Below are 25,723 nucleotides of genomic sequence, written 5' to 3'. Positions count from 1 at the left end.
AGACACGGTGATGAAGAAGGCATACAGGATGAATGCCTTCATTAGTCAGGGAGTAGAACGTAGGAGCAAGGAAGTCTTGTAATAACTTCATAATACATTGGTTAGGCCACAGATGAATACTGCATGCAGTTCTGCTCACCACAACATTGGAAGGACGTGATTGCAATGGAGACGGTGCAGAGAGGATTCACCAGGATATTGCCTGGGATGAAAAGTCTCAGTTATGAGGAGCGACTGGATAGGTTGGGTTTGTTTTCCTTTGAGCAGAGGAGGCTGAAGGGAAATCTGATTGAGGTATACAAAATTATAACAGGCATAGGCAGAGTAGATCATGATAATCTTTCTCCGTAGCAGATGTGTGTATGACCAGAGGACATAGTTTAAGGTGAGGAGTAGGTGGATATCTGAGGAAAGGATGGTAGATATTCCTGAAAAATGTAAGAAGTATTTGGATGAGCAGTCAAAATGCCAGAGCATATTATGCTATGGACCAAGTCCTGATAAATGGGATCAGTGTAGTTTGAGGTTTGTTGGTCAGTATAGACATGATAAGCTGAAGGTTCTGGTTCTCTGCTGTATGATTCTGAAATTCATAAAGGAAAATGCATTGTGCCTTATGTGAAATGTTGCAGTGCTGCCCAATTGCACAGAGGTGCATGTATAAGTCATTGACAGATGTTAGAAGTAAAAAAATCACATCAGAAGTGTTGGAATGTTAAATGAGCGCAGGGACATATGTGGATTTCCTGCTTCAGTTTCTGCTGGGCACCCAAATGGATAAATACAAGAAAAAAGCTGACAGATCTTATGCTGGGATCGTCTGCATAGATTAGGCTATTTAAGATCCTATAAGTACACTGTTGAAACCACAATATAGACAATGCCCTCTACCACAACCAGCCCCAGATCAAATATCATCTTCCAGTTAATATATACAAAATGAGTGCTATTCTCTGGTTCTAATATTGGCAGCTAGGAATGTTTCAACAGGTCATCTGGGCCAAGATATTTAAGCAGATTGATCTTACAGCAGGTATTGTACTCCCAAGCACTTTGCTTGTGCATATCAGAGTATGATGGAATACTTGGAACTTGCATGGCAGTACTTCTCGGATAAAGTTCAAGATAGCCAACACCATCTAGAAGAAAACACTCCACTTGATCAGCACTCTATATTCTATCTTAAATATTCACTCTGTCCTCACTGACACATCACAGCTACAGTAATTATAATTTACAGGATGCACCACTGCATCTTGCCAAAGATTTCTTTGATAGTATCTCCTAAAACGGTTACCTCTAGCACTCAATAAGACAAAGTCTATAACTGCATGGGAACACCATCCTTATTTGGAAATATATTTCCATTCACCATATCGTCCCCACCATATTTGGACTAGCTCAGTACCATTGCATGCCCTTTCCCAATCTCGACACTTTAACTTGTTAATGTTTTTCTGACAGAACCCTATGTCATAAATCTTCTGCTTGGGTTCCCAGCAAGTTCCACTTCATCATGGCCTGTGGCTTCAGTAACCTACATTGTTCTTGATCCTACTTCTTTAGTGTTAACATTCTCTGTAACTTTCTTCAGTCATACAATAATTTTCTTCTCAAATTTTTATTTCAGCTCTCTCTGACCTTTTATGCACTGCTTTTCCTTTTAATCCTTATCAGCAGCAAAGCCTTCAGTCCTTTGACTTTGTATTCTGGCATTTTCAGCCCAAGTCATTTCACTTGTTCTCTTTTTAGCTCCTTTTTTAAAACCTGTCTCTTTGGTCAAGTATTTAGATGTTCTATCTAACCTGTCTTTCTTAAATACAGCACCATTTTCTCCTTACAATTCTGTGAAGAGCTTTAGACATTAAACAGCAATATAAATGCGAGTTCTTCTCGTAAATGGCATTGTTCCAGGACTCAAGAACGTATAAGTTTCAGGGGTACGGAAAATCATTAGAGTAAATGCAATTGAACACCATATGGCCTGCCCATTCCACTACTCAATATGATCATGGCTGATTTCCTGAGATAGCAAAGATCTCTCAATATCGCCTAAAGTATATTAAATAATGGAGAATCACCAACCCTCTGAAAAGAAAATTTCAAAGATGTACAGTCATTTTAATGAAGATATTCCTCCACATTTGCAGCCTCACCAAAGTATTTGTCCCTTTATCCTGAACTGTGTTCGCTTATTTCCCTAGCCAGGGGGGAATGTCTCAGCATCTATGTTGTCAATCTCCTTCTAAATCTTGAATATTTCAGTGAGCTTATAAACTTCTTTTAAACTTCAAGAAATGTATTCATCTCGGACAAATTTCTCAGCCCAGGTACCAGTCTAGTGAACATTTACTTCATGTCCTCCAACTCAGGTATACCCTTCCTCAAACATGAAAGTGGAAATTACACACAGAATTCCACATATGGACTCAACAAACCCCTGTTAAGTTTCATTAGTACTATACTTAAATTTCTTAAACATGCCATTTGTTTTCTTAATTGCTTGCTGTATCTGCACACTAACTTTCAGTACTCTTTGCATGAACACACTAAAATCTTTGTATATGTTAGAATTTACAAGTTTCATGATTTTTACAAACATGTAAATTAGGAACGGGAGTAGTCCATCACTGTCGCAAGCCTGCTCTATCATTGAAAAACATCATGGCTGGTCTGATTGTATCCTCAACTCTTATTTTCCAACCTTACATCCTTGGGAGGGCTTCAAAACAGTCCTAATACATTGGCCTTCTGCTATAACCATATTCTGGTTTACCCCCACCCACTTTACAGTCCCAGTGCAGAATTGTATCCTCTGATATTTTTCTGGGATCTACTGTGCATTAAAACAGTCGGTCATTTTCTGACAAGGGAACTTTTTAAAAAATCTGTACTTTCAGACCATGAAAGGAGGTACAAATGTGCTGTGTAATACAAAAAATGGAAATTTGGCAAAAATTAACAATTTGTTTGCCTTGTTATATGCATTTTAAATTGTTTTAGCAACCATATTTTTCTACTTACTTTGTCTGATACATGCCATGAATTAGACCTAATCCTTCCACAGTGAAAACACATTGGTGCAATGGAATTCTCAGAGGGTTCGTCAAAATTATTTCTGCTTTCATCGGTCTGTTCAAAACAGGAGTACCCAGGAGCTGAGGAAATAAATCATCGTTTAATCCTTTGGTTAAATCTTATTATTCCAGCTGTTTGAAATAAGGCAGACTCATATTTATTAAAGAGGTGTGGTTGGAGCTGAACCTTTGGCAATCCCAAATGAAACAACATCCTAACCAAATGGCACTTAAGGTGAATGCTTTCCTCTTTAATTCCTCCCTTTAAAGATCAGAAGTCACACAATATCAGGTTATAGGCCGACAGGTTTATTTGAAATTATAAGGTTTCAAGAACTGCTCCTTTGTCAGGTGAAGTGTCATCACCGAAAGCTTGTGATTTCAAACAAACCTGTTGCACTATAACCTGGTCTTGTGTGACTTCCGACCTTGTCTACACCATTCCAAAACTAGCACCCCTACAACATTCCTTTAAAGGAGTATTGAGGAATGTTTTGTCATAAATTTGAGAACTCAAAGCTATACCAACAATATATCTAGGATTGAATGCAGATAGTAGTTGGGTAAAGAGGTCTAAATTTTTATTTTGCAGCCTGTATTCAACATTAAGCTTAATCTACAGTTTAAATTCTGTAGTTGTCAAGCTGGACTAAATTTTTAATAAAGCTTCCAATGAAAGAAACAGCTTGAGAACCACTTGAAGCTGGATCTTCATTCAGTGAGTCAACTATACCTTTTATCTAAGGAGCATATAAAACTAGCCAACTTAGTGTGACTTAACACTTGTATGTGATTTCCAATTGAGTGCAGGAGTTGAGAAATTAAGGGAGTTCAGGGAAGAAAGAAAGATGTTTCATTCCTTTTGCTTTTCCTAATTTTTTTCAACCTTAGGAAATCATTTGTATATTTCTACAGGAGAAGAAACAAACTATTTCATACTTGGTAATTGACTAAAGTTTATTCTATCCCTAAGGTTCAATATGGAAAAGCAACCAGTGGTACAGTTAACAAAAAGTATAAAAATGTAACTCAGTATAAAATTGAACAAGTTAATTGAGTAGTTTCCCAGAATATATTAAGAATGGCAGAACAGGTTATATGTTACGGCTGCAGCATGTGGGAGTCCCTGAATCCCATTATGGTCCAAAGCAAACACATCTGCATTCAGGCAACTTTGGCTCAGAATTTATGAGCTGGATCCTAAACTATGGAGATTGTGATGCATTAAAAAGGGGGAAAGGTACCTTGTAGCAGGGGGGATCAGCATCTGTTAGGGTTGGAATTGTCTGTTTTTTCAGTACTGGAGGAGTAATTCATTGTGAGTGAGGCAAGGAAAGGGACAGAAAATGTGGTGCTGGAAGAGCACAGCCGGTCAGGCAGCATCCAAGGAACAGGAGACTCAATGTTTCAGGTATAAGCCCTTCATCAGGAATGAGGGTCATGGGCCAATGGAGCTGAGAGATAAATGGGAGGGGATGGGGCTGGGGTGGGGGAGGTAGCTGGGAATACGATAGATAGATGAAGGTGGGGGAGAAGGTGATGGATTGGAGAGGAGGGTGGAGCAGATAGGTGAGAAGGAAAATGGACAGGTAGGACCATTCAAGAAGGCAATGCTGAGTTGGAAGATTGGATTGGTAGGGGGAGAGGAAATGGAAAAATTGGTGAAATCTACATTGATTCCATGTGGTTGGAAGGTCCCAAGGCGGACGATGAGGCATTCTTCCCCTAGGCTTCAGGTAGTTAGGGTTTGGCAATGGAGGAGGCCCAGGACCGCATGTCATTGTTGGAGTGGGGGGGGGGGGGAGAGTTAAAGTGTTCAGCTAAGGGACAGTGGGGTTGTTTAGTGCGGATGTCCCAGAGATATTCTCTGAAATGATCCACAAGTTGACATCCTGTCTCCCCAATGTAGAGGAGACTCCCTCTTGAACAGTCTTACCTGTCCATCTTCCTTCCCACCTATTTGCTTCGACCTATCATGTTCACCCCCACCTTCATTTACCTATCGCATTCCCAGCTACCTTGCCCCAGCCCCCCCCCCCCCCCCCCCCCCCCCCCATATATCCCTCAGCCCTCTTGGCCCACAAGCCTCACTCCTGATGAAGGGCCTATGCCCAAAATGTTGACTCTCCTGTGCCTCAGATGCTGCCTGACCGGCTGTACGTTTCCAGCACCACACACTTCGACTCTGACCACCAGTGTCTGCAGTCCTCACTTTCTCCTACAGGGACAGAGAGGGTAGACCCACAGAATTCCCAGCTCTTACAATTGTCTAACAAGTTTGAGATTCTATCAGCTTGTCTGGATGAGTTTGAAGGATATGGGAAGAGAGATTTTGGGGAAATGTGCTAATCTTTGTACAGGAAGCCAATCTAGAGGTGGGGGGTGGGGGGGGGGAGAGGGGGGGAGCAGGAGTTACAAGGAATGTTGTGATAATAGAGGACAGTATAGTGAGGGCCCTGACACTGTTTGTGTCATCAAAAGCATGTGGGTCTAGACGGTTGTGTAGCCTCTCAATGTCAGGATATCTGTTTATTGTTGTAGAATAATCTGAAGTTTCAGGAGGAGAATGCTATCTTTGTGGTCCATGTAGGCACCAATGATTTAAGCTGGTCTAAGGAGGAGATTCTAGACAGTCATAACAAAGAGCATTACATCAAATAAAGAAGCAGAACATCAAAGATCATAATCTGAACTGAATAGTGGGGTCGAGAGATCAAATGTAAGAAGATTAGGTAAATCCAAGGTTTATCTAAGGTGGAAAGTTTTACTATGGGAAGTTTTAGGAGACAGTGAGGTCTGCAGATGCTGGATATCAGAGTTGAGAGTGTGTTGCTGGAAAAGCACAGCAGGTCAGGCAGCACCCGAGGAGCAGGAAAATCGACGTTTCAGGCTGGAGCCCTTCATTAGGAGTGGGAAGTTTTAGCCAATATTTTGAGGAGGGAAAAGTTTTGCAGTAAAGGAGGAAGGATCTAATCAGCTTTCTGCAGTAAAGAATTCCACTGATTGACTACTCTTTGACCAAGAAAAAAATTAATCCTCATTTTTTTTAAACAGGTGACACTTTACTCTGAGGTTATGATGATGGAGAACAACTCCTCAGTATTTGACTGAAAATGTGGTGGACTCAGGTTCAATTGAGACCTTCAAGAAGGTATTGGATGATTATTTGGATAGAAATAGCATACAGGGACATGGGAATAAAGCAGGAGATTGGCAGTGCATAATGATGCTTGTTCGAAGAGCTGGTGCAGAAGGGATTTCTGTACTGTAATAATTCTATGATCCTGTATATATGTGGTGGTGGGCTGGGGGTTGATGAGGGGCTAAAGGGCCTCCCATACTGTAATAATTTGATGATCCTGTAATTAAGTGGTGGTGGTGGGCTGAGGGGTTTATGAAGGGCTGAAGGGCCTCCTGTACTGTAATAATTCTATGATCCTGTAATTAAGTGGTGGTGGGCTGGGGGGTTTATGAGGGGAAAGACTGCAGCTTAAAATGTCAGTTGGGACAACTTTGGAACTGAAAAGAATGCCACATTGACTTCGTGGGATAATAGAAAATGGTGCTAGTAGAAACTGGAAAAACTGGAGGAAACAAATGGCTGGGAAATTCCTTAAGCTACTTCTGATCCCTGGGAAATCCTTTTTCAGCTTAGTTTGTCTGCAAGTGCTGAGTGTTAGCCAATTAATCATCAATGAAAATAATCCAATTAAGCATTAGGAAATAATATAAAGCTATGGCTGAAAATCATTTAGCCCAGTAATACTAGGTAACCATAGAGAGAAAACTGAAATGTAATGTAAAGTATGAGTTATCTCCTGAGATGAACAATTCAATTGTAGTTTTAATCATGAAAATGCTGTAGATAGTGTTGCTTCAGATTATTACCTGAATATCGATATCAGGATTGATCACAGAAAGATCTTTCGTTCCCAAAGCATTTGTGTGTGTGACTGAGTCATTTGCCAAAGCAGTCAGCCTGATCAAATGGTGATTTTCAATATAATCAGCATAGTCTGAGCAAGGTATTTGTAGAACCACCTTCTCATCTGAAAAAAATTCAATTTGAAAACAAAGAATAAATTAGAAATTTGCCAAAGGTTTTTCAATGGAATAGTCCTTTTTTTGTATTTATGTAAAACAAAATTCCACTATGGAAAAGTGCCACTGAAATAATTAATAGACGGTTGATGAAACTGAAAAATATAATAAAACAGAAAGGTTTTGAGTGAAATTATGGAGATTAAGGCCATGACGTGTGCAAATACCATCACCAGAGACAATTGTTTTTTTTAATTCAGTCATGGGATGAAGGCACCACTAGCTCAGCCAGAATTTGTTGCCCAACCCTAATGGTCTCTAAGAGTTCACCACGTTGCTGTGGATCTGGGCTCACATGTAGGCTAGACCAGGTAGAGATGGCAGTTTCCTTTCCTAAAGAGGTTCATTAGTTTTTTTGGTAATTGGCAATTGATTCATGGTCATCACTTGACTCCTAATTCCAGATTTTTAAAAATTGAATTCAAATTTCACAATGGTGAGATTCAAACCCAAGACCCAGAGCATTGTCTGAGTCTCTGGGTTAATCGTCCGGTGACAATACCACTAGGCCACTGTCTTCTGTTTAATGCATGAGAAGGAGAGATGGGTTGGGCCTGAAAGTGAGAACAAAAGGAGAATTCAGTTTAAAAAACTGAAAATGTGAGCCAAGATTGTACATTGGAGAAGATTGCTAAGATGTGGTGGAATAAGCCTGTAGAGGGTTGTGTAAACAAAGAATTTAAAATTTATGCACTAAGAAATAGAAATTACCAAAGTTTGGGGTGATGGAGGAAATGGATTTATAATGTGAGTGGAAACAACTGGATAAGTTGCAATGTTTGGTAGTTGGAAGTTTAGAAGCAAGATAGGGTATAACAAGATGGACTAGACTAGAAAGCTTAGATTGGAGATGACAAAAACAAAAAAAAATTCAGCAATTTGGAAGGTAAGGTAGGTGTAGAAAAGGAGTGATAATTTACATATATACATAGTTACTCTGGGAATCTTCATATGTACTTTGTCTGCTTTCAATCAGGAAGTTCTGATATGCTTTATAAATGTCTAATCTTGATATCTATGATGAATATCTTAATTGTTCCTGGAAAAGCTTATTACAAACATTTCCATTGTAGAAAGATGAGGTTGGTTGAACATTTGAAGAAATCTACTTTTGATATCATAAATAAACATGTGAATCCTTCAATAAATAGAAATTGCATGAATAAATACTCTCAAAACCACATTTTTTTTACTGTTTTCACTGAATAAAATCCTAAGGTTTATGGTTTCTGGTTACTTTGAGGAAAAAAAGGGCTATTTCATGGATTCCCAGAGTTCCCATCTTGGATTATAGGGACATGCATGAAGACTCCTGTCTGTCACTTTCTGAAAGTGGAAAAAGAAGAGTTTGTCATGACATTCTGGACTAAAAATGATCTGTCTCTGTGCATGTATGTCATTAAAGGTAATCATGAATATGATAGACACCACTCAATTATAAGGGAGCAAATATGAGATTTGAACCAACCAGGTAAAAGTGTGACAGAGATATGCATAGAAATCGAAGTATAATGGATAGAGTATGACGGAGAAACTCAAAAATATGGATTAAATATTTAATTTCACATTCTTCTTAAAGCTGCCATAACCAGTAACTAAATTCTATCATTTAGTAAGCTTGACAATTTAAATAGATTGCATTAGTGAACATCCAATTATATGTTTCTGGTATTGTGGCAGATATGAACAAATTATGGTGAAAAGTCACAGAACTAAAATATTAACTCTTTTTCTCTCCATGAACACTGCCTGACCTGCTGAGTATTTCCACCACTTTCAGACTTTATGATCAAATGGTAAGTGGTTAACTGCTACAAAGAAAAGCAAGATACAAGAGCAATAGTTGTTTGATTACCTCGATTGCCTTGAACAGCAATTTTGTCAAAATGCTTCCCTGCAATTTGGTGCAGTGACCTTCCATTATAATTCATTATTTGAGCATTGAAGTTAAGATTGCAGTACATTGTAGTTGAACTGTTGTTGGAGATGGTTATGCAGACATTAATGTCAGATCCGTTAGTTATTGATTCCTCAGCCTTCACATTGACCAATAATTTTCTTGGGTGCAGAGGAGTATGTCTATTTCTGAGGTCAGCTTCAGAAACAATGGCTCTTTCTTCAAAAGACCCTAATTATGTTGAAAAGTAAGTTAGTTAAAAAAGAAGCATATATAATACAATGGAGTTATTTTTTAATTCTATTTGGATAATTTATCACAATGTATTCCCACTTTAAGTACAGCTGTACAGGCACCTTATTCTAATGGTTGACACTGAGCTATAAAATGCAGTCTGCTATTTAAATCCAGTATCATAAATCTGGATGCATAAAACAGGTATCAAAATATAACTAAGAGCAATACTAATGGTAAAATAAATCATGTTTTAAAAAGTAATATTCCTTACCTTCACGGTATTTGTAATTGTCTGTAATATCTTCACGATCGGGTCTGCCACACTTCTTAGTGCTGATATTCTGACCCACATGTTGTGTTTCAACATCCATCTTTTCTTTTCTGCCATCTCTACATTGGATCCAAGTTACTTGATCTGCATTGACCTCAGCAAAGACAAAGGGAACGTCAAACTTCAAATCCACGAATCCTTCTTTGACTGCTTTGACAGGAGCTGGTCCACAGCAATAAATTCCTATAAAAGGCAAGGAAGTAATTGAGAATCAAATTAAATAAATTTAAATGACTCTTACAAGGATTCATATTTAAGAAAACCTTTCAGGAGCTCTTCCAGTCATCTGAAATCAAAAAATCACAAACTTTTGTTAAAATGCAATTGTTAGCTTCCATTTTTAAACATTTTCTTCCTTTGCCAATCGTATTCCAGATTGATTATCTCATGGTCAAAATTACTGAAACTGAAATGATTAGATTAGGCTAAATAATTTATCCCCAGAAATCTGCCCAGCTGGATTTTTGGGCCAATAAAACAGCCATGCGTAATTCTAGCACTATTAACCTTCGGTGCAATAGCAATTGAGTCATAACTATGAGAAAAGTTGTGAAATGCTTGACAGTGGTTTGTGATAATGGAATTTATCTCGCTACCTTCACTTTTCTCCTGTGGGGTTGGGTCCAATACCTGCCAACCATCATAACCTGCCACCAGATCATTTCGTGCCATCCAACTCTCTATCCAGACATGGAAGTTCCTAAAATGAAGCAACAGGAAACAAAATTTCCAAATGTCTAAAATTCTCTCAAAAATCACTTTGTGTTTAATTAGAAAAATAAGATGATCAGCATCAGTTATAACATTGGAGTTAATGATTATTTAAACTTTCCAATTCATAAAAATAACATTATTAATCTGTACATTATCTCACTGAATGTCAGTGATCACATACTGAATATTCTGCTGTTATAATTTGAAATTTAATTATATTATCTATTACATACACCAATTTTCCCCTTTTCATAACAGGCTCTTTAAAGGTCATTATAGACTGATCTACATCTTTGCCTTTGCTGTGAATGTATCCAATGAGCCAGAAATGGTGAAGAAGTGTAGCGGGGCAACAAATGACTGAGGCACAATTAGAGAGTTGTGTCCTTAACACAGCTAGGTTTGGTATAAGAATTGAAAAGAAAGGGAACAACCAAAGATGAACATTAAACTCTAACCTCCTTTAAGACACTTTCAAAAATTAAAATTTGGAACTTCAAACTCATTTATGGTTCAATGTTATACTTTGATAATGCTGAAATGAAGCACCTTGGGACATTTTGCTGTGTTAAAGACACAAAATAAGTGCAACTTTTTATTGAAAACTAATGACTGGCAAAATTGAATGCAAGCATAGGGAAGTTATTTTTCAGTTATTCGGAGCATTAATAAAATTACATCTGGAGTGCTGTGCACTGTACTCGTCACCTTCTTACAAAAGAATGCTAATGTGACGATACTATGGCTTTAAGAGACCTATTTTGTCCTGGTTTTTTATGAAGAAAGGTTGAGCAGTCTGCACAAAGCCATTAAAATAAACAGCTTGTGAGGCCTTTTTTTTTAAAGGTTGGAACACTAGAAGCAGCCTGAATGGGTGGGGGAAGCTCCCACAGAACTAGGAATTTTAGTTTTAGCTTTCTGCAGTTGCTGAGGTTTTGAAGCTGGATGTGGAAGCTCTTAGTCCTCTCTGTGTTACAGCTAAAAGCTGGGGTTCTTTTTCTGCTGCTGGCACAATCTATTTTACTGAATTTGCATTTGCCATGGGTGTGTTTATGGGATGTTACTGTTAATGGTTAATTAGATTAGATTACCTACAGTACGGAAACAGGCCCTTTTGCCCAACAAGTCCACACCGACCCTCTGAAGTGTAACCCAGCTAGACCCATTTCCCTCTGACTAATGCACCTAACACTATGGGCAATTCAGCATAGCCAATTCACCTAACCTGCACATCTTTGGACTGTGGGATGAAACCGGAGGCACCCGGAGGAAACCCACACAGACACGGGGAGAATGTGCAAACTCCACACAGACAGTTGCCTGATTAGTTCTCGTTACTATATCTTTTAGTTAAGCTAATTATTTTATTTTTATTTTATCTGTATTTTAACTGGAGTATAAAGTGTGTTTTGTTTAACGTCAACTAGTTTGACCAATCAAATTGCATCTAGAATGTAACCTTTAAGATAAGAAAATCTTCTCAATACATATGAGGATGTCTGGTCCATAGCACTAATATTTTGGTAGCAATTCAGAGAAGATTTATGGGACTAATACATGAAATAAGTGGATTGTCTTATGAGGAAAGGCTAAACAGGCAAGTCCTATGTCCTCTGGAGTTTAGAAGAGTCAGATGACTAATTGAGATATTAAATCCTGAAGAGTCTTGACTGGATGCATGTTGAAAGGATGGTTCTTCTTGTGGGAGAATCTCTTGTGGGTCACAGTTTTAAAAGACAAGGACATACTTTTAAAACAACAGAAACAACGTTTCTCTCAGAATTTTGAGAATCTTTGAAATTTCCTTCTTCAAAAGGATATGCAATCTTTAAATGTTTAAGTATTTTTAAGACAGAGGTAAATAGATTAATGATTACCAAGGGGGATGAAAGAATGTCAAGTTGAGGTTAAAATCAGATGATTTGTTGAATGACAGAGCAGGCTAAAAGGGCTGAGTGGTCTACTTGTTCATTCTTTATATATTAGTGTATATTTTTCCAAAATAATAAAAGAGAAATAATTCATATCTGACTAAATTATATCAAGTTCTACTGCCTGAAGATTGCAATTACTCTAAAATTTTGGAGTAAAAATGTCTAAAAATGTCTACACATTTTTCCCCACTTTTGATTGCCATATTAACTGTCTGCCACCCCCATCTTTACCTCCAAGAAATTAAAAAAATGTATGGAGTTTTCACTCAATGAAATAGGGATTATTGATTCAGGTATTAAGTCTACCTTGCTTTATTTCAACTAACTTAAATTTCGCTAATGTTTTGCTGGTCAATGCCCTCTCCAAGCTCCGGTCTTTTCCAGGGTCTATCTGCTGCTGATGTAACTCCGGCATTCAACCTTTGATCCCTTGCATTCCTCCCAGATTGCCATAACCTTGGATATTCTAAATACATCCCTCAATCAGATCCTTACTCTGTATCGAAGATTTTTTAAAGTAGCCCTGAAACACCTTCAAGCAGTTCTGATCTACCACGCCTCTTTCCTCCTGTTAGTTTCTTTATGGATTGCTACCAATTTGATTAGCTCTCTCAGAACTCCTTAATTGAAATTCTCCAATCCCAGCAAATCCTAAACAAAGTCACCAATTACATTTGTTGTAACTGGGATTATGTTTCATTATCTTTCCTCGTGCCCTCTGTAATTGGTGATGTGGTCAAACATCAAATTTTAATGTTGTTACTCCATTCTCCTGCTCATCAGCACAATGCTCGTTCAATCAAAGATTTCCAGTATCTGTGTTTTGTTTGTTAATTAATTCTCATTTGACCCTTTGACCTTACCCAATGATTGCTCAAGCAATCATCCTTCGAGAGAAACCTCTTTCCCAGTTCTGCAACTTGGCAGTCATGCACAGATTCATTCCTGGACTTCTCATTCATGATACCGAGTTAGCATATAACTCAATGGATGGCATATTTCTCACAGGTCAGTAAGTGAGAAAATTATGTTCTCCAGGAGGAAGACCTCCAGGGACCCAGCCATTCACTTCATGAGGTACATCTCTAGAAAATAATTGGCAATTTTTCTTTCAAATGGCCAGTGATTGGGACTGGTTCTCATTCTGTTTCTCCCTAAGTGGGTGGTATTTAGGATAGAGTTTATTTGTCCTGAACTGGCCTCTACTTGCAGATTTAGATTTAAGTGTACAGGTCAGATCCTGCACACTTGTGGCAGGCCCCCACTGGAAGGGGGATGTAGTCTGTTCGATCTGCTACAATAGTGATGGTCCTGGATTGGTCTGGCTGCTGTCAAAACAGAATCTTTATTTCTGAATAAAGGTGGGCATTGAAAAAAAAGATTAATCTGTCTTTTCTCTTTCATGGTGCTGATACAATCTACTGTGTGTTTTTTGTTTTCTCTTAACGGCTAAAATTTGCATTTTTGATACTGATTTAACTCACCAGATGCTATCACCTGGGCCTCCAAGGTCTCTCCCATATTCATCACACACTTTATCGATTGTTAAATTCCCATTGCTGTCATGAGCAGAATTAAAGTTTGTGACAACACGAGTTGGAATTCCTAAGCATCTCAAAACTAAGAAATAACAAAAAGAAATATTTCATTACAACTGAATGAACACATGTCTATACATAACACTGTGGCAGGATCTGATACTTGAGCAAACTGCCAGCATTCAAATCAGGATTTAATACTTTGAGATGCATTTTAAAAACATTTGTTTCATGAAAATATTTTTCACTATCAATACCCCACAATTTGAAAAACACTGAGTATGCCACAGGACACTGAGGTACTTACAGTTTTAATGTAGTTAAAAATCACACAACACTAGGTTATAGTCCAACAGGTTTATTTGGAAGTACTAACTTTCAGTGCATTGCTCCTTCATCAGCTAGCTAGCTTTTTAACTTTGTCCACCCAAGTCCAACACCGGCACCTCCACATCATGTTTTAATGTAGGGTTACATAGCAACTAATTGGTACACTACAATCCTTCACAATCAGCAATGAGTTGTATGCCAACATAATTTGATACTGCTTATCAGAACATCAGGTGAAGTTCCTGCTTTTCTTTCTGAAAAATCATTTACATCAAGTTTGAGTTGGCAGTCTTGGTCCTCATGGACTTTAATGGCATGTTAGTACCATACCTGCAAGCAGGACTCGAAGGTCTTCTGACTGATGTTTCTGGGTGGCAGCCAGTTAGGAGGACCCCTCTGAGGTTAATGTCTGATGGGACAAACAGGCTGAAGGAGCATTCAAATCCTGATTGAAGAGTGATATCAAAGGACAAACCAACAGCAAGCACAGGGACATTTTAGACACTGGCTGTATTGGGTCAAAAGAAGGTAGAGATACGCACCAAAAGGGAACAGGGCAGTCTAAAGATTCATGTAACAGCACTTTAATGCTGGAAATCGCAAAGGCATGGAGTTCCATCCAAGGATGCCAGGAGGCTGACAGTTAGCCTCATCAAACAGTCATGACAAAGGTTTGCGCAGGAAATGAGCAGCCACAATGTGGTGCATGAATGGAGGAGCGACTTTCAAGATAACACATGAAATTGCCCTCCTTCTGCCATCTCCAGGGGATTTAAAAGATCCCAAGAAAACATTTTGAAGAAAAGCAGGGGAATTCTTCCTGGAGTCATTAATCACTGTTAATTGTGGGAGCTTACTGTGGGACAAACTAGTTACTGTGTTTCCTGCATTACAACAGTGACTACACTTCACTTGTACTTTGTTGAATAAAATGAGCTTTGAGACATCTGGCACACGACAAAACACCATATAACTGCAAGGCTTTCTATCTTCTCTTTTGGGATCAGCACGGAAATGCCTCAACTGACTATCTTGCCAATTGTTATTGACTCTCTTAAAGTTTGCCGAAATTGTTGCTAAGGAATTTATGGGTAACTATTTCAGTGTTCTGTATTTCTGTAACACTGCTAAAACACAGTCAGCTCAAGGTGTTTCATTATCATTTCATGTCAATCACATATTTCAGGAGACTGGGAGTTTGCTCTAATAATGCATTCTTTGAAAAAACATCATGCTAAATTTTAATCTAGGTTTAATATTTGTTCTTTGCAATAGCTGTACTTTAAAAAGTTGCTTCTATAATTAAAATAGTTATACAAAAATATATGCATTTTTGTTCTGCATTGCGTTCTCCATGGTTTAATATTTCCTCAGTTTCAGTTTAACTGGACTTAGCGGAAATGCTGGTTGATTTCCATCTTAGACATACAGGATAATTTAAACTCATGGATGTTTACAACACATATCTGCACCAGTCAAAAAATATCTGACTGCTCTAATCTCCTTTTCCAATTTTTGGCCCATTGTCCTGGACGATATGGCAACTAAGTGGATATCTAATACAGCTTAAATGTTTCAACTGAACCTCCCCCCCTCCCCCCCCTTTCAGGTAGTGAGCTCCAGATTCCCACTACCCTCTGAGTGAAAAGAAACTCTCCTCAGCTCTTCCACGAAGGGAAAAAGTACTTTTCTATTCAATCTACCTATGCCCCATATAATCCAATACTATCAGGGCCCCTCTGAAACTTTGTTGCACCAAGAAAAACAACCCCAGCTTATCCAATCCTTTTCCATAGTTGAAACCCTCCAGCCCAAACAGCATCCTAGAAAATACCCAGTGCACCCTGTCCAATGCAATCACATTTTTCCTATAAGATGATGACCAGAATTGCAAATAATACTCCAGTTGTGGTCTCGTCAACATTTTATACAACTACGGTGCAACTTCCTTCCTCTTGTATAAAAGAAAAAACAGTAAATCTTCTGAAATCGTAAATCGCTAATTTATCTATCGTGCCAAAACATAAGTAAAAAGAAAAATAAGCAGCTACAGGCAAAAATCGCATATCCATGATATTTTTAACAATGTTAGCCTATTGTAATGAGCTCTGAACTCATGAATTTCATCATCCATAGAGATTCTCAGGAATGGAAACCTCATGCTGCGGAACGATGTGTTTATTGCAAATGCTTTCTTAACACTCTTACCCTGCTACCTTCAGGGATTTATGGATGTACGCACTAAGGTTCCTTGGATCTTCAATACTTTCCCAGAGCCCTACTATTCATAATGTAATCCCTAGCCTTGAGAGCTCATTCCAAATACAGTATCTCTCACTTGTCCGGATTGAATGACATCTGCCTCTCCTCTACCAACCTTGTTGAGTCCAGTGGCACCCTCCTGTAGTTTTCAGCTATCTTTCTCACTATTTACCAATTTTTGTGCCATATTGCTTTTAGATGAGATTACTTTTAGATTTAGATTACTTACAGTGTGGAAACAGGCCCTTCGGCCCATCAAGTCCACACTGCCCCGCCGGAGCGCAACCCACCCATACCCCTACATTTACCCCTTACCTAACACTGCGGGCAATTTAGCATGGCCAATTCACCTGACCTGCACATCTTTGGACTGTGGGAGGAAACCAGAGCACCCGGAGGAAACCCACGCAGACACGGGGAGAACGTGCAAACTCCACACAGTCGCCTGAGGCGGGAATTCTTGATTATCTCCCCAACCTTTAAGACCAAACAACAAACAGCAACCAGCCTGCAAACTGAGCCTTGTGAAACACCACTGGAAACAAAATTCCAGTCACAGAAAATCCCCCAAGCCTTCTACTTTCTGTCCCTCAGCCAATTTTCAATCCAACATGCCATTTTGCCTTGGATCCCATTGACTCTTCCTTTTGAAGCAGTCTGCCATGAAGGACTTTTATCAAAAGTCTTGCTCAGGTCTATGTAGACCTAATCAGATGCATTACCCACAACACTCTGTAACAAATCCATGCTGACTATCCCCGACTAATCTGTATCTCTCTCAGTGCAGGTATATTCTATCCCTTCAGAATTCTTTCTAGTAGCTTTCCCACCACCGAAGTTATCTGACTGGCCTGTAATTTCTTGGTCCATCCTTCCTTCCTTTTTTAATAATGAAACAAATTTAGAATCCACCAGTCTTCTGGCAACTCTCCTGTGTCCAGAGAAGATTTGAAAATTACTGCAAGGCCCTGATATTTCCTCTCTTGACTCCCTCAACTTCTGAGGTATATATTATTTAGCCTGCAGATTTATCGACTTTTATGGTTCCTAAATCCACTGGCATTCCTCTCAATCCATGTTACTTTCTTCCAATGTTCTCAGGATGTCTATCCTAGCACCAACCTTTTCCATTGAGAAGACTAACAAAAATATTCATAGAAGACTTTGTGCCACATCTGGCGAGTCCATACAGATTACCTCCAATGGTGCTTAATGGGCTTTACTCCTACTCTAGTTATTCTTTTGCTCTTTATATATTGAAGAAGCCTCTTTGGTTTTTCCTTTATTTTACCCACTAATGCTTTCTTATGCATTCCCTTCGCTTTCCTAATTACCTTTTTGTGTTTCCCTCTGTACTTATACTTCTCTGTGGATTCTGCCCGATATAGCTCTCAATATCAGCCATAAAACTCTCCTTTTCTCTTAATCCTAAATTTGATCAAAATCCTTGATTTCATTCCTAAAATCAATGGCGAAATGATCTACTCTTGTTCCTATAGTTCCTATGTTTATATCCCTTACAATCCAATGTACTTCAATCTTGGTTCTACCCTTTGCTTTTACTGGAACATATTTACCATGTACTTTCAATGTTTCCTCTTTGAATTACCGTGTTGTTCTCAATGTCCAACTGAAGCACTGGTCTATTAGTTTTATCATATTATCATTATAACATGCACGCATCGTACTGCAGAAAAAAATAAATAATAGGAATAAAGTGTAGAAAGTTCAAGGAAGGGTTGCTGAATGGCTAAATATTTCACAGAGCTTCAGTAAGTTGAACTGAATGAACCTTCCCTATGTGCCATCTATTTCTGTAGGGGTTTAGTTGCTGCAGCTTTAATTGAATTGTACATCATTACTGGGAAGATGTATAGAAAGTCTTGTCAGGCAGCGTAAATCACCATTCACAAGGTTTCTCTGAGATTTTCCATCTAATGGGAGGCTACTTGCTTCAATCTAGATTGACATAATAATTGCATAAAAACAAGGGTGTTTTCTACATCAGTGTAATTCTAGTCCAATAAGAAAGAAGACATTGTTGGACTTGGTTCTTGAAAATGAGTTGCCTAAATATATTGTGACCTTTTTATTCACTTGTGGGAAATGAGTACTCACTGGCTGATCAGCATTTATTGCTTGACCTTATTTGTCCTCAAAAAGGTGGTTTTGAGGTCCCTCCTTAAACTGCTGCAGTCCATCTGCTGTGTCAATAGGCAACATTTAAGAGAAAGTAGTTATTGTATCATAAGATTTAGCTTGCTATGGATTGTTAGGTTGATTCCCAAGACAAGCAATTTCAGGTATGTAGAAAGATTGGGATAGTTCTCCTTTGAGCAGTGAATGTTGAGACTGGTATAGAAGAGCTATTCAAATTCATGAGGGTTCTGCCTTAGTATGGAGAAACTATGGCCAAAGATCAAGAATCAAAGGACATTGACTTCATATAATCAGTAAAAGAAGTAATAGTGTTTCTGAATGTGAAGTTCTTCTTTGAAAATCTTTTTGATTTTTAAATCTTCCCTTGAATATTAATTTCACGTATGAAGACATATGTTAAGGGCTATTGTGGTTGTAATTCCAGACCTACTTCATGATACTGGTCATAAAATAACCCCACAATAAAAACTTCTAAAACATTTTTTATCATAAACATAATACGTAAGTATGTCTAAGCAGCTGAATGGGTTAGGAAATATCTTGAAAACTTTGTAGGAAATTTTTCAATGCGTCAGAATGTAGATACTTAGAACTGTTGAATTTCAGAATAAATTCCCTATTACACTTTGCACTTTGTACCTGTGCAAGCAACTGCTGCAAACACCCAGCACTGCCCATACTGAACTTTCCGACAACCACGATCGTTCCATTCTGTAAGGATGGCAACACTTCCATTCCAATTCCACGGGCATGTCCCTCCACAATATGGTGCACTCCATCTGCCTTCAAGTATGCCTTTGTCATCACAACAATTTACCTGGAAAAGTTGGAACAGTGAATCTGTATTAACACAGTTGTGTAGGTTTTATTCCTGAAACTATCAATAAAATTACATGAAAGGTTGAGTTAGCATCAAAGAAATAAAATCATAAATAAATGTATTAGAAGCAAAGAAATAAGGCACGATGCGTGAATAAGAGGCCAAATGAAAAGTGTCCAGAATGAATAGCAGTGCTTTTGATTTGTAAGTAACTCGTTGGAGTCTCTGGATAACTCAAACAAGACTAAATACTAGTAATTGTGAATTTCTTTCCCTTTTCCTGCATGGTGACTTATATGAAGTGACTTTAAAATTAACAGCTGCCAGATTACGTATTGCAATGTCTCACACACAGCAATGAGATAATGACAAGATCATCTCTTTTTAATGATGATGATGAAAGGATAAGTATTGGTCAGATCATCAAGGAGAACCATTCTCCTTTTCTCCCCTCAAAATAGTACTATTGGTTCACTTACATTCTTTTGAGTGGGAAGAGAATTATTTCTTCATTGAATGTTTCATTTGAAAGGCAACATTTCCAATATGCCATATTCCAAAAGTCACTTTAAACCGAATGCTCAAATCTCAGAATAGATCTTGAAGCAGAACTCTCTGCCTCAGAACTGAGAGTATTGCAGATTGATCCAAGGCTGATATTTTATGCAGTTATGGAAAAGGCTGCATAAGTGAATGGAACATGTTCAGCAAGGTTTGCAATCTTTAATATAAGGTGTGGTCATAGAGTCATAGAGATGTACAGCATGGAAACAGACCCTTGGGCCAACCCATCCATGCCGACCAGATATCCCAACCCAATCTAGTCCCACCTGCCAGCACCCGGCCCATATCCCTCCAAACCCTTCCTATTCATTTACCCATCCAAATGCCTCTTAAATGTTGCAATTGTACCAGCCTCCACCACATCCTCTGGCAGCTCATTCCATACACCTACCACCCTCTGCGTGAAAACGTTGCCCCTTAGGTCTCTTTTATATCTTTCTCCTCTCACCCTAAACCTATGCCCTCTAGTTCTGGACTCCCCAACCCCAGGGAAAAGACTTTGCCTATTTATCCTATTCATGCCCCTCATAATTTTGTAAACCTCTATAAGGTCACCCCTCAGCCTCCGACGCTCCAGGGAAAACAGCCCCAGCCTGCTCAACCTCTCCCTATAGCTCAGATCCGCCAACCCTGGCAACATCCTTGTAAATCTTTTCTGAACTCTTTCAAGTTTCACAACATCTTTCCGATAAGAAGGAGACCAGAATTGCATGCAATATTCCAACAGTGGCCTAACCAATGTCCTGTACAGGGGCAATATGACCTCCCAACTCCTGTATCAATACTCTGACCAATAAAGGAAAGCATACCAAACGCCTTCTTCACTATCCTATCTACCTGCGACTCCACTTCCAAGGAGCTATGAACCTACACTCCAAGGTCTCTTTGTTCAGCAACACTCCCTAGTGCCTTACCATTAAGTGTATAAGTCCTGCTAAGATTTGCTTTCCCAAAATGCAGCACCTCGCATTTATCTGAATTAAACTCCATCTGCCACTTCTCAGCCCATTGGCCCCATCTGGTCCAGATCCTGTTGTAATCTGAGATAACCCTCTTCGCTGTCCACTACACCTCCAATTTAGGCGTCATCTGCAAACTTACTAACTGTACCTCTTATGCTCGCATCCAAATCATTTACGTAAATGACAAAAAGTAGAGGGCCCAGCACCAATCCTTGCGGCACTCCACTGGTCACAGGCCTCCAGTCTGAAAAACAACCCTCCACCACCACCCTCTGTCTTCTACCTTTGAGCCAAGTGTTTTTAAGGACATCCATACTACAGCTAACATCACAATCTCAAAATGTTTAATGTGATCTGGAAGAGGGCAAAAGGTAGACAGAAACATTAAGCCGGAGAACTCAAGAAAACCATTCAGATAGAATAAAACCAAATGAAAGAGATTATATTGACAGTCACTAACATTTATTCTCATCAATATCAGCTATAAGGTTAATGTGCTTACCATTGCTGTCACCATTCTACTGATATAAGTAGGGTCATTTCTGCGTACATAGTCTTTTTCTGGGCATGACAGGCATTTGTTATTATTGTCCATCAATTTAAGACAGATATCTAGGACATTGTCTGCAAACTGAAAAAGAAAGAAGATTTTCTAAGGAATATTGTTCAAAATTGTTCGGTAATGATCGTATGCTTTATTTCTGTTATCAATACCCTTGTTGAGGGGCATGTGCAGTTGGTGCCAATGGATCATGCACTGATGCACTGGTGTGTGGTGACAAAGATGGAGGGTCCTGACATCCAGTGGCAAGCTGAGATCACTACATACCTGCTCTGACTTGCATGTCGAGAATTCTCGACATCTAAAATGGTTGGCGTGTTTTGTGAGATAGGAAGCTGAGGATCAATTAGGTGAGTTGTGGGGTTAAGAAGCATTTATCAACCAATAATTCAACCATAATTTTGCAACTTATCGAGAAACTCACCTTGCCAATCAGAAAAGCAACAAAAGATCAGGTGACTTGCTCCCAACATCAGAATAGGCCTCACCCAATTTCTCACAGTTTCTGCCACAACGCTTGCCATAGTCTACCAGCCTTATCCAGGTCCCTAAAAGATTCTGCCAATTGTTGCTCACAGTGAAATGTTTTCAACAGGCATTTGGGAGGGTGAAGTTAGAGGTAGTAACAATGGTGTTAATAGTGGCAATGATTTTGTGGCAGAAGGACCAGAAAGCAGAGAAATTTAATTCTGCCCGCTTTATTTTCAATGCATGACACAGAGTAAGACGTACAAAATACATTGTGGAAATGTACGCAATATTAAGAGCAAGGTTAATGATATTGTAAATGCCAAATTAAGTAGGATACTAGAAAATCAGATAGTCCAGTCCCAATGTTTGATAAAGGTTCAGGTGTTCAGAGGCAGGTGCTTTCATCGATGGCTTCTCAAACCCGACATCTAAAAATGGATGCCCATACTTTGTATTTTTGGCTGGGAGAGGTGGAGGGGGCAGCCAGGATTGAGAGTTAGGCCATGAAGAGCTAAGGAGGCTGACAGTTTCCAAAATGGCTGTTCAGAATGCCTGCTCGTGGGTTCCAGCATTATATCTAAAAATAAAAGAATGAAGAACACTCCTTCAGCCCCCACACCTCCCACCCCTGCTCTCTCCTTATGCAGCTAATGCCCTCTGCTCATCCATTTTCACTCATCACCCCCCCATCCCACCCTCTGCTCTTTGTGCTGGGTAGGGATGCATACCCTGGCATGAGAAACATGAAGACCTTTCGGAATTTACCCTTCAAGTGGTTCTCTCATGCACGCTATGAACCATAACTCTTTAAACAACTGGTTTGCATCCATGCCAATTGTAGAGGACTGGGACATGCTTCCCACCATGGAGTCAGCCAGGGCAGTAACATCATGTGTAATGTCATGAACAAAACCAGCACATAGCTTTAAGAGGTCGTGATGAAAATTGAAAAGGCAGAACTAGGGTCAGAATTGAATCCCACCCAACATTTTAAGCGGTACCTGACCCATCCCAATTGATGAAAACCAAGGCTGCTATCACCAACAATAATGTGTGTGCTACAGTTTTGTAGCAGGGAAGGCAGAATTATATTCATTAAAGATCGAATGCAACTTTTACATTTACCTTAAATATGTGGAACTTAGCTGTTGACTTACTGGTAGGAATCTTACACTTGCTCACGTGAGTGAGCTGCATATGTTCAAAGATAAATTTCACTGAGCCTGCAGGAGGTTTAATTTCACTCCCTGTATAGGGCTGAATATAGTTCACAGGGTATCAGAAGCTGCAGTTTGGACTATGTGCCATTTTATGATTTTTAAAATTGAAATGTTGATGGACCAGGAGCCAGAAGTCAGACAGCAGAGCGGTGGGGGGGTGGACAGGACTTGTGTAAGTTCAAAAACTAACAAACAAAGAATTCAGCTCACTTGTTAAACACAGTTCAATAGTATATTGTTAGTGATTTCAAATACCTGTCCAAAGTACCATGCTCGTGATTGAATACAATGGCTAGAACCAGTGTAGATGATTCCCTCTTCATTCATCACATATTCCTGACGTTGTTGTTCATCATCCAAAAAGACTGCATCCCCTAAGAGGAGAAAACACAGAATTCTTAACACAACAATCATTTGTAATTCGAGTATGCAATATAAGTTGGCTAACAAAAACATAATCGGAGCAACATTTAAAATCAGCAAATTAACAAGTTTACATGAGGAGAATAATCTTGCACATCTGCATTTATATAGCTACATTCCAGGAATAAGATGGTGCTGCAGCTACTCTATAGATATGTAACAGATGCTGAAGACCCCAAGATGGTGTGTGTGTGCTCATCCTGTGCAGGGCTTCCATATTACTTAAGGTCGTTCCATGCTGTGAAGGTTGTATGTCTGAACCTAGAGTTAAACTTAATGCTCCTGCTTAAATCACTTTTCAGCATCCTGTGCAAAATTTAACTGATATTGACCACAGCATTCACTTAGCAACTAGCCTTTAGTTGCCAAAACATCATAACTAATCATTAGCGGCCAAAACAGTGGTCTTTAAAGGGATCACTGGAAGCTACCAGCTGAAAGTCAAAGGATTTACCTATACAGACTTGGACAAGCACATGAGACCCTTCCCTTTCCACCTTAGAACTATTACCTGCCCATTCATTCCCATCCCTGAGCCTCCCATTGCTCTCCTCTCCCCAAATTCCTGAGGCAGCCTGTTTTACAACTCCATTGGAACATAAGAACATAGGAACAGGAGAAGGCTATTCAGCCCATCCAGCTTGTTCCACCATTCAATAAGATCATGGCTGATCTATGACCTAATTCCATATATCAGACTTTGGCCCATAATCCTTAATACCTTTGCTTAACAAAAAAATTATCTATCTCAGATTTAAAATTAATGACTGAAATTGTATCCGCTGCCATTTGTTGAAGAAGGTTTCAAACATCTATTGCACTTTGTGTGTAGAAATGCTTTGTAACATCTCTTCTGAACAGTCTAGCCCTAATAATCACACTATATCCCCTGGTTCTAGAATCCCCAACCAGTGAAAATAGGTTATCTACCTTCTCTTTTCTATAAATATCTTGAAAACTTCGATCAACTCGCCTCTAACCCTTCTTAAAATCTAGAGAAAGTATACCTATTTTGTGTAATCTCTCCTCATAACTTAGACCCTGAAGTCCAGGTATCAACTCTCACCCAAGCTCAGAGCAGGTTGGGTCTATCCTAATGAGGTCAGTGGATCAGTTTATGGACACCCTGAATTTTCTCCTCACTCCAACGCTACTTTCACACCTTTTCTCCACTCTCTAGCTCTGCCGATCTCCACAACCCAGTACACCCAGCTCCCCAGTTCCACTGATGTCAGAGATGAGCCACAGAAGTGTTGGGAGCAGAGCCTAGGGGCAAAGGACTGGGTGTGAGATTGGAGTATTACAGCATCAGGGGTGTGTGGTGGTGCAAGCTAAACGTCCAAGAAAACCCTGTAAGAGCTATAAACACTTTGGAGCACTTGAAATGAATGAAACCATTTGGGAACACTTAAAAGCCAAAGTAAACGGCAACTGAAACTTTTTTAGAACATTATTTAGTTAACAATACTTTGTAACTAGGCCTTGCGAATCAATTATCGAATGCTCTATCTCGCATCCAGGAGAGAAGGTCCTGAATGTTGCCATAGTAAATGAAACACATATTTTAAACATTGCCAGGCAATGTGCTACTTAAGTTCAGAGTAATTTATAGTCTCTAGTTTTGGATTCCCCCTCCCTCACCATGTGGCAACATTTGTTTCTGTCCATGTTACAAAATGTCAGTGGATTCAACTATGCTTTATTGCACCACACAGCATTGGTCCATCTTCAAACCTCTTTTACAATCTGGTTCCAAATTTCTCAGAATCTGTATTCAAAACATCCCTACCTTTGCACCATGGATTGAAGAGGAGGATGAACTCCCCAATTAAGTAATTCTCAAACTTGTTTCCCATCATTCTTTGAAGAGATAATTTATATTGTCCAATCTTGGCATTTGGAGATGGATGTATCTGCAAGGTCATTCTGGTTCCGGTGCTAGAAACAACAACTGCTTTCCAAAAGTTTACACCATACGAATTTAATTCAAGCAGGATTTTGGTTCCAAATGCTGTTGAAGGTTTTGGCCCTAAAACAAGACAACAAAATTAAACAAGCCTGCATTGAACCACACTACAACTGTACATGAACATCCCAGCCAACTGTCAACATCATCAGTT

At 39.2% G+C, this 25,723-nt stretch overlaps 1 protein-coding gene across 4 annotated transcripts in view; it reads right to left on the bottom strand.

Annotated features, from left to right (window-relative positions):
* Positions 1-25,723, bottom strand: part of LOC122560029 (protein-glutamine gamma-glutamyltransferase 2-like) — a 52,973-nt gene that overhangs the window by 6,103 nt on the left and 21,147 nt on the right. For all 4 annotated transcript variants that reach the window (XM_043710191.2, XM_087994954.1, XM_043710193.2 and 1 more), the window contains 10 exons: positions 25,393-25,632; positions 23,436-23,554; positions 21,430-21,558; positions 19,221-19,398; positions 13,776-13,911; positions 10,240-10,343; positions 9,584-9,826; positions 9,034-9,306; positions 6,966-7,126; positions 3,025-3,158 (listed from right to left, as the gene is read on the bottom strand). In XM_043710191.2, coding sequence (XP_043566126.2) covers positions 3,025-3,158; positions 6,966-7,126; positions 9,034-9,306; positions 9,584-9,826; positions 10,240-10,343; positions 13,776-13,911; positions 19,221-19,398; positions 21,430-21,558; positions 23,436-23,554; positions 25,393-25,632 — 1,717 coding nt within the window. The remainder of the gene's footprint in view (positions 1-3,024; positions 3,159-6,965; positions 7,127-9,033; positions 9,307-9,583; positions 9,827-10,239; positions 10,344-13,775; positions 13,912-19,220; positions 19,399-21,429; positions 21,559-23,435; positions 23,555-25,392; positions 25,633-25,723) is intronic.

This window comes from Chiloscyllium plagiosum, unplaced genomic scaffold (genome assembly GCF_037043375.1).
Source record: "Chiloscyllium plagiosum isolate Xiang-an unplaced genomic scaffold, Cpla_swu_hap1 HiC_scaffold_15, whole genome shotgun sequence".
In the NCBI taxonomy this organism is placed as follows: Eukaryota; Metazoa; Chordata; class Chondrichthyes; order Orectolobiformes; family Hemiscylliidae; genus Chiloscyllium; species Chiloscyllium plagiosum.
Note: the sequence above shows the minus strand (reverse complement) of the source record. Positions and strands in the feature narration are given on the sequence as shown.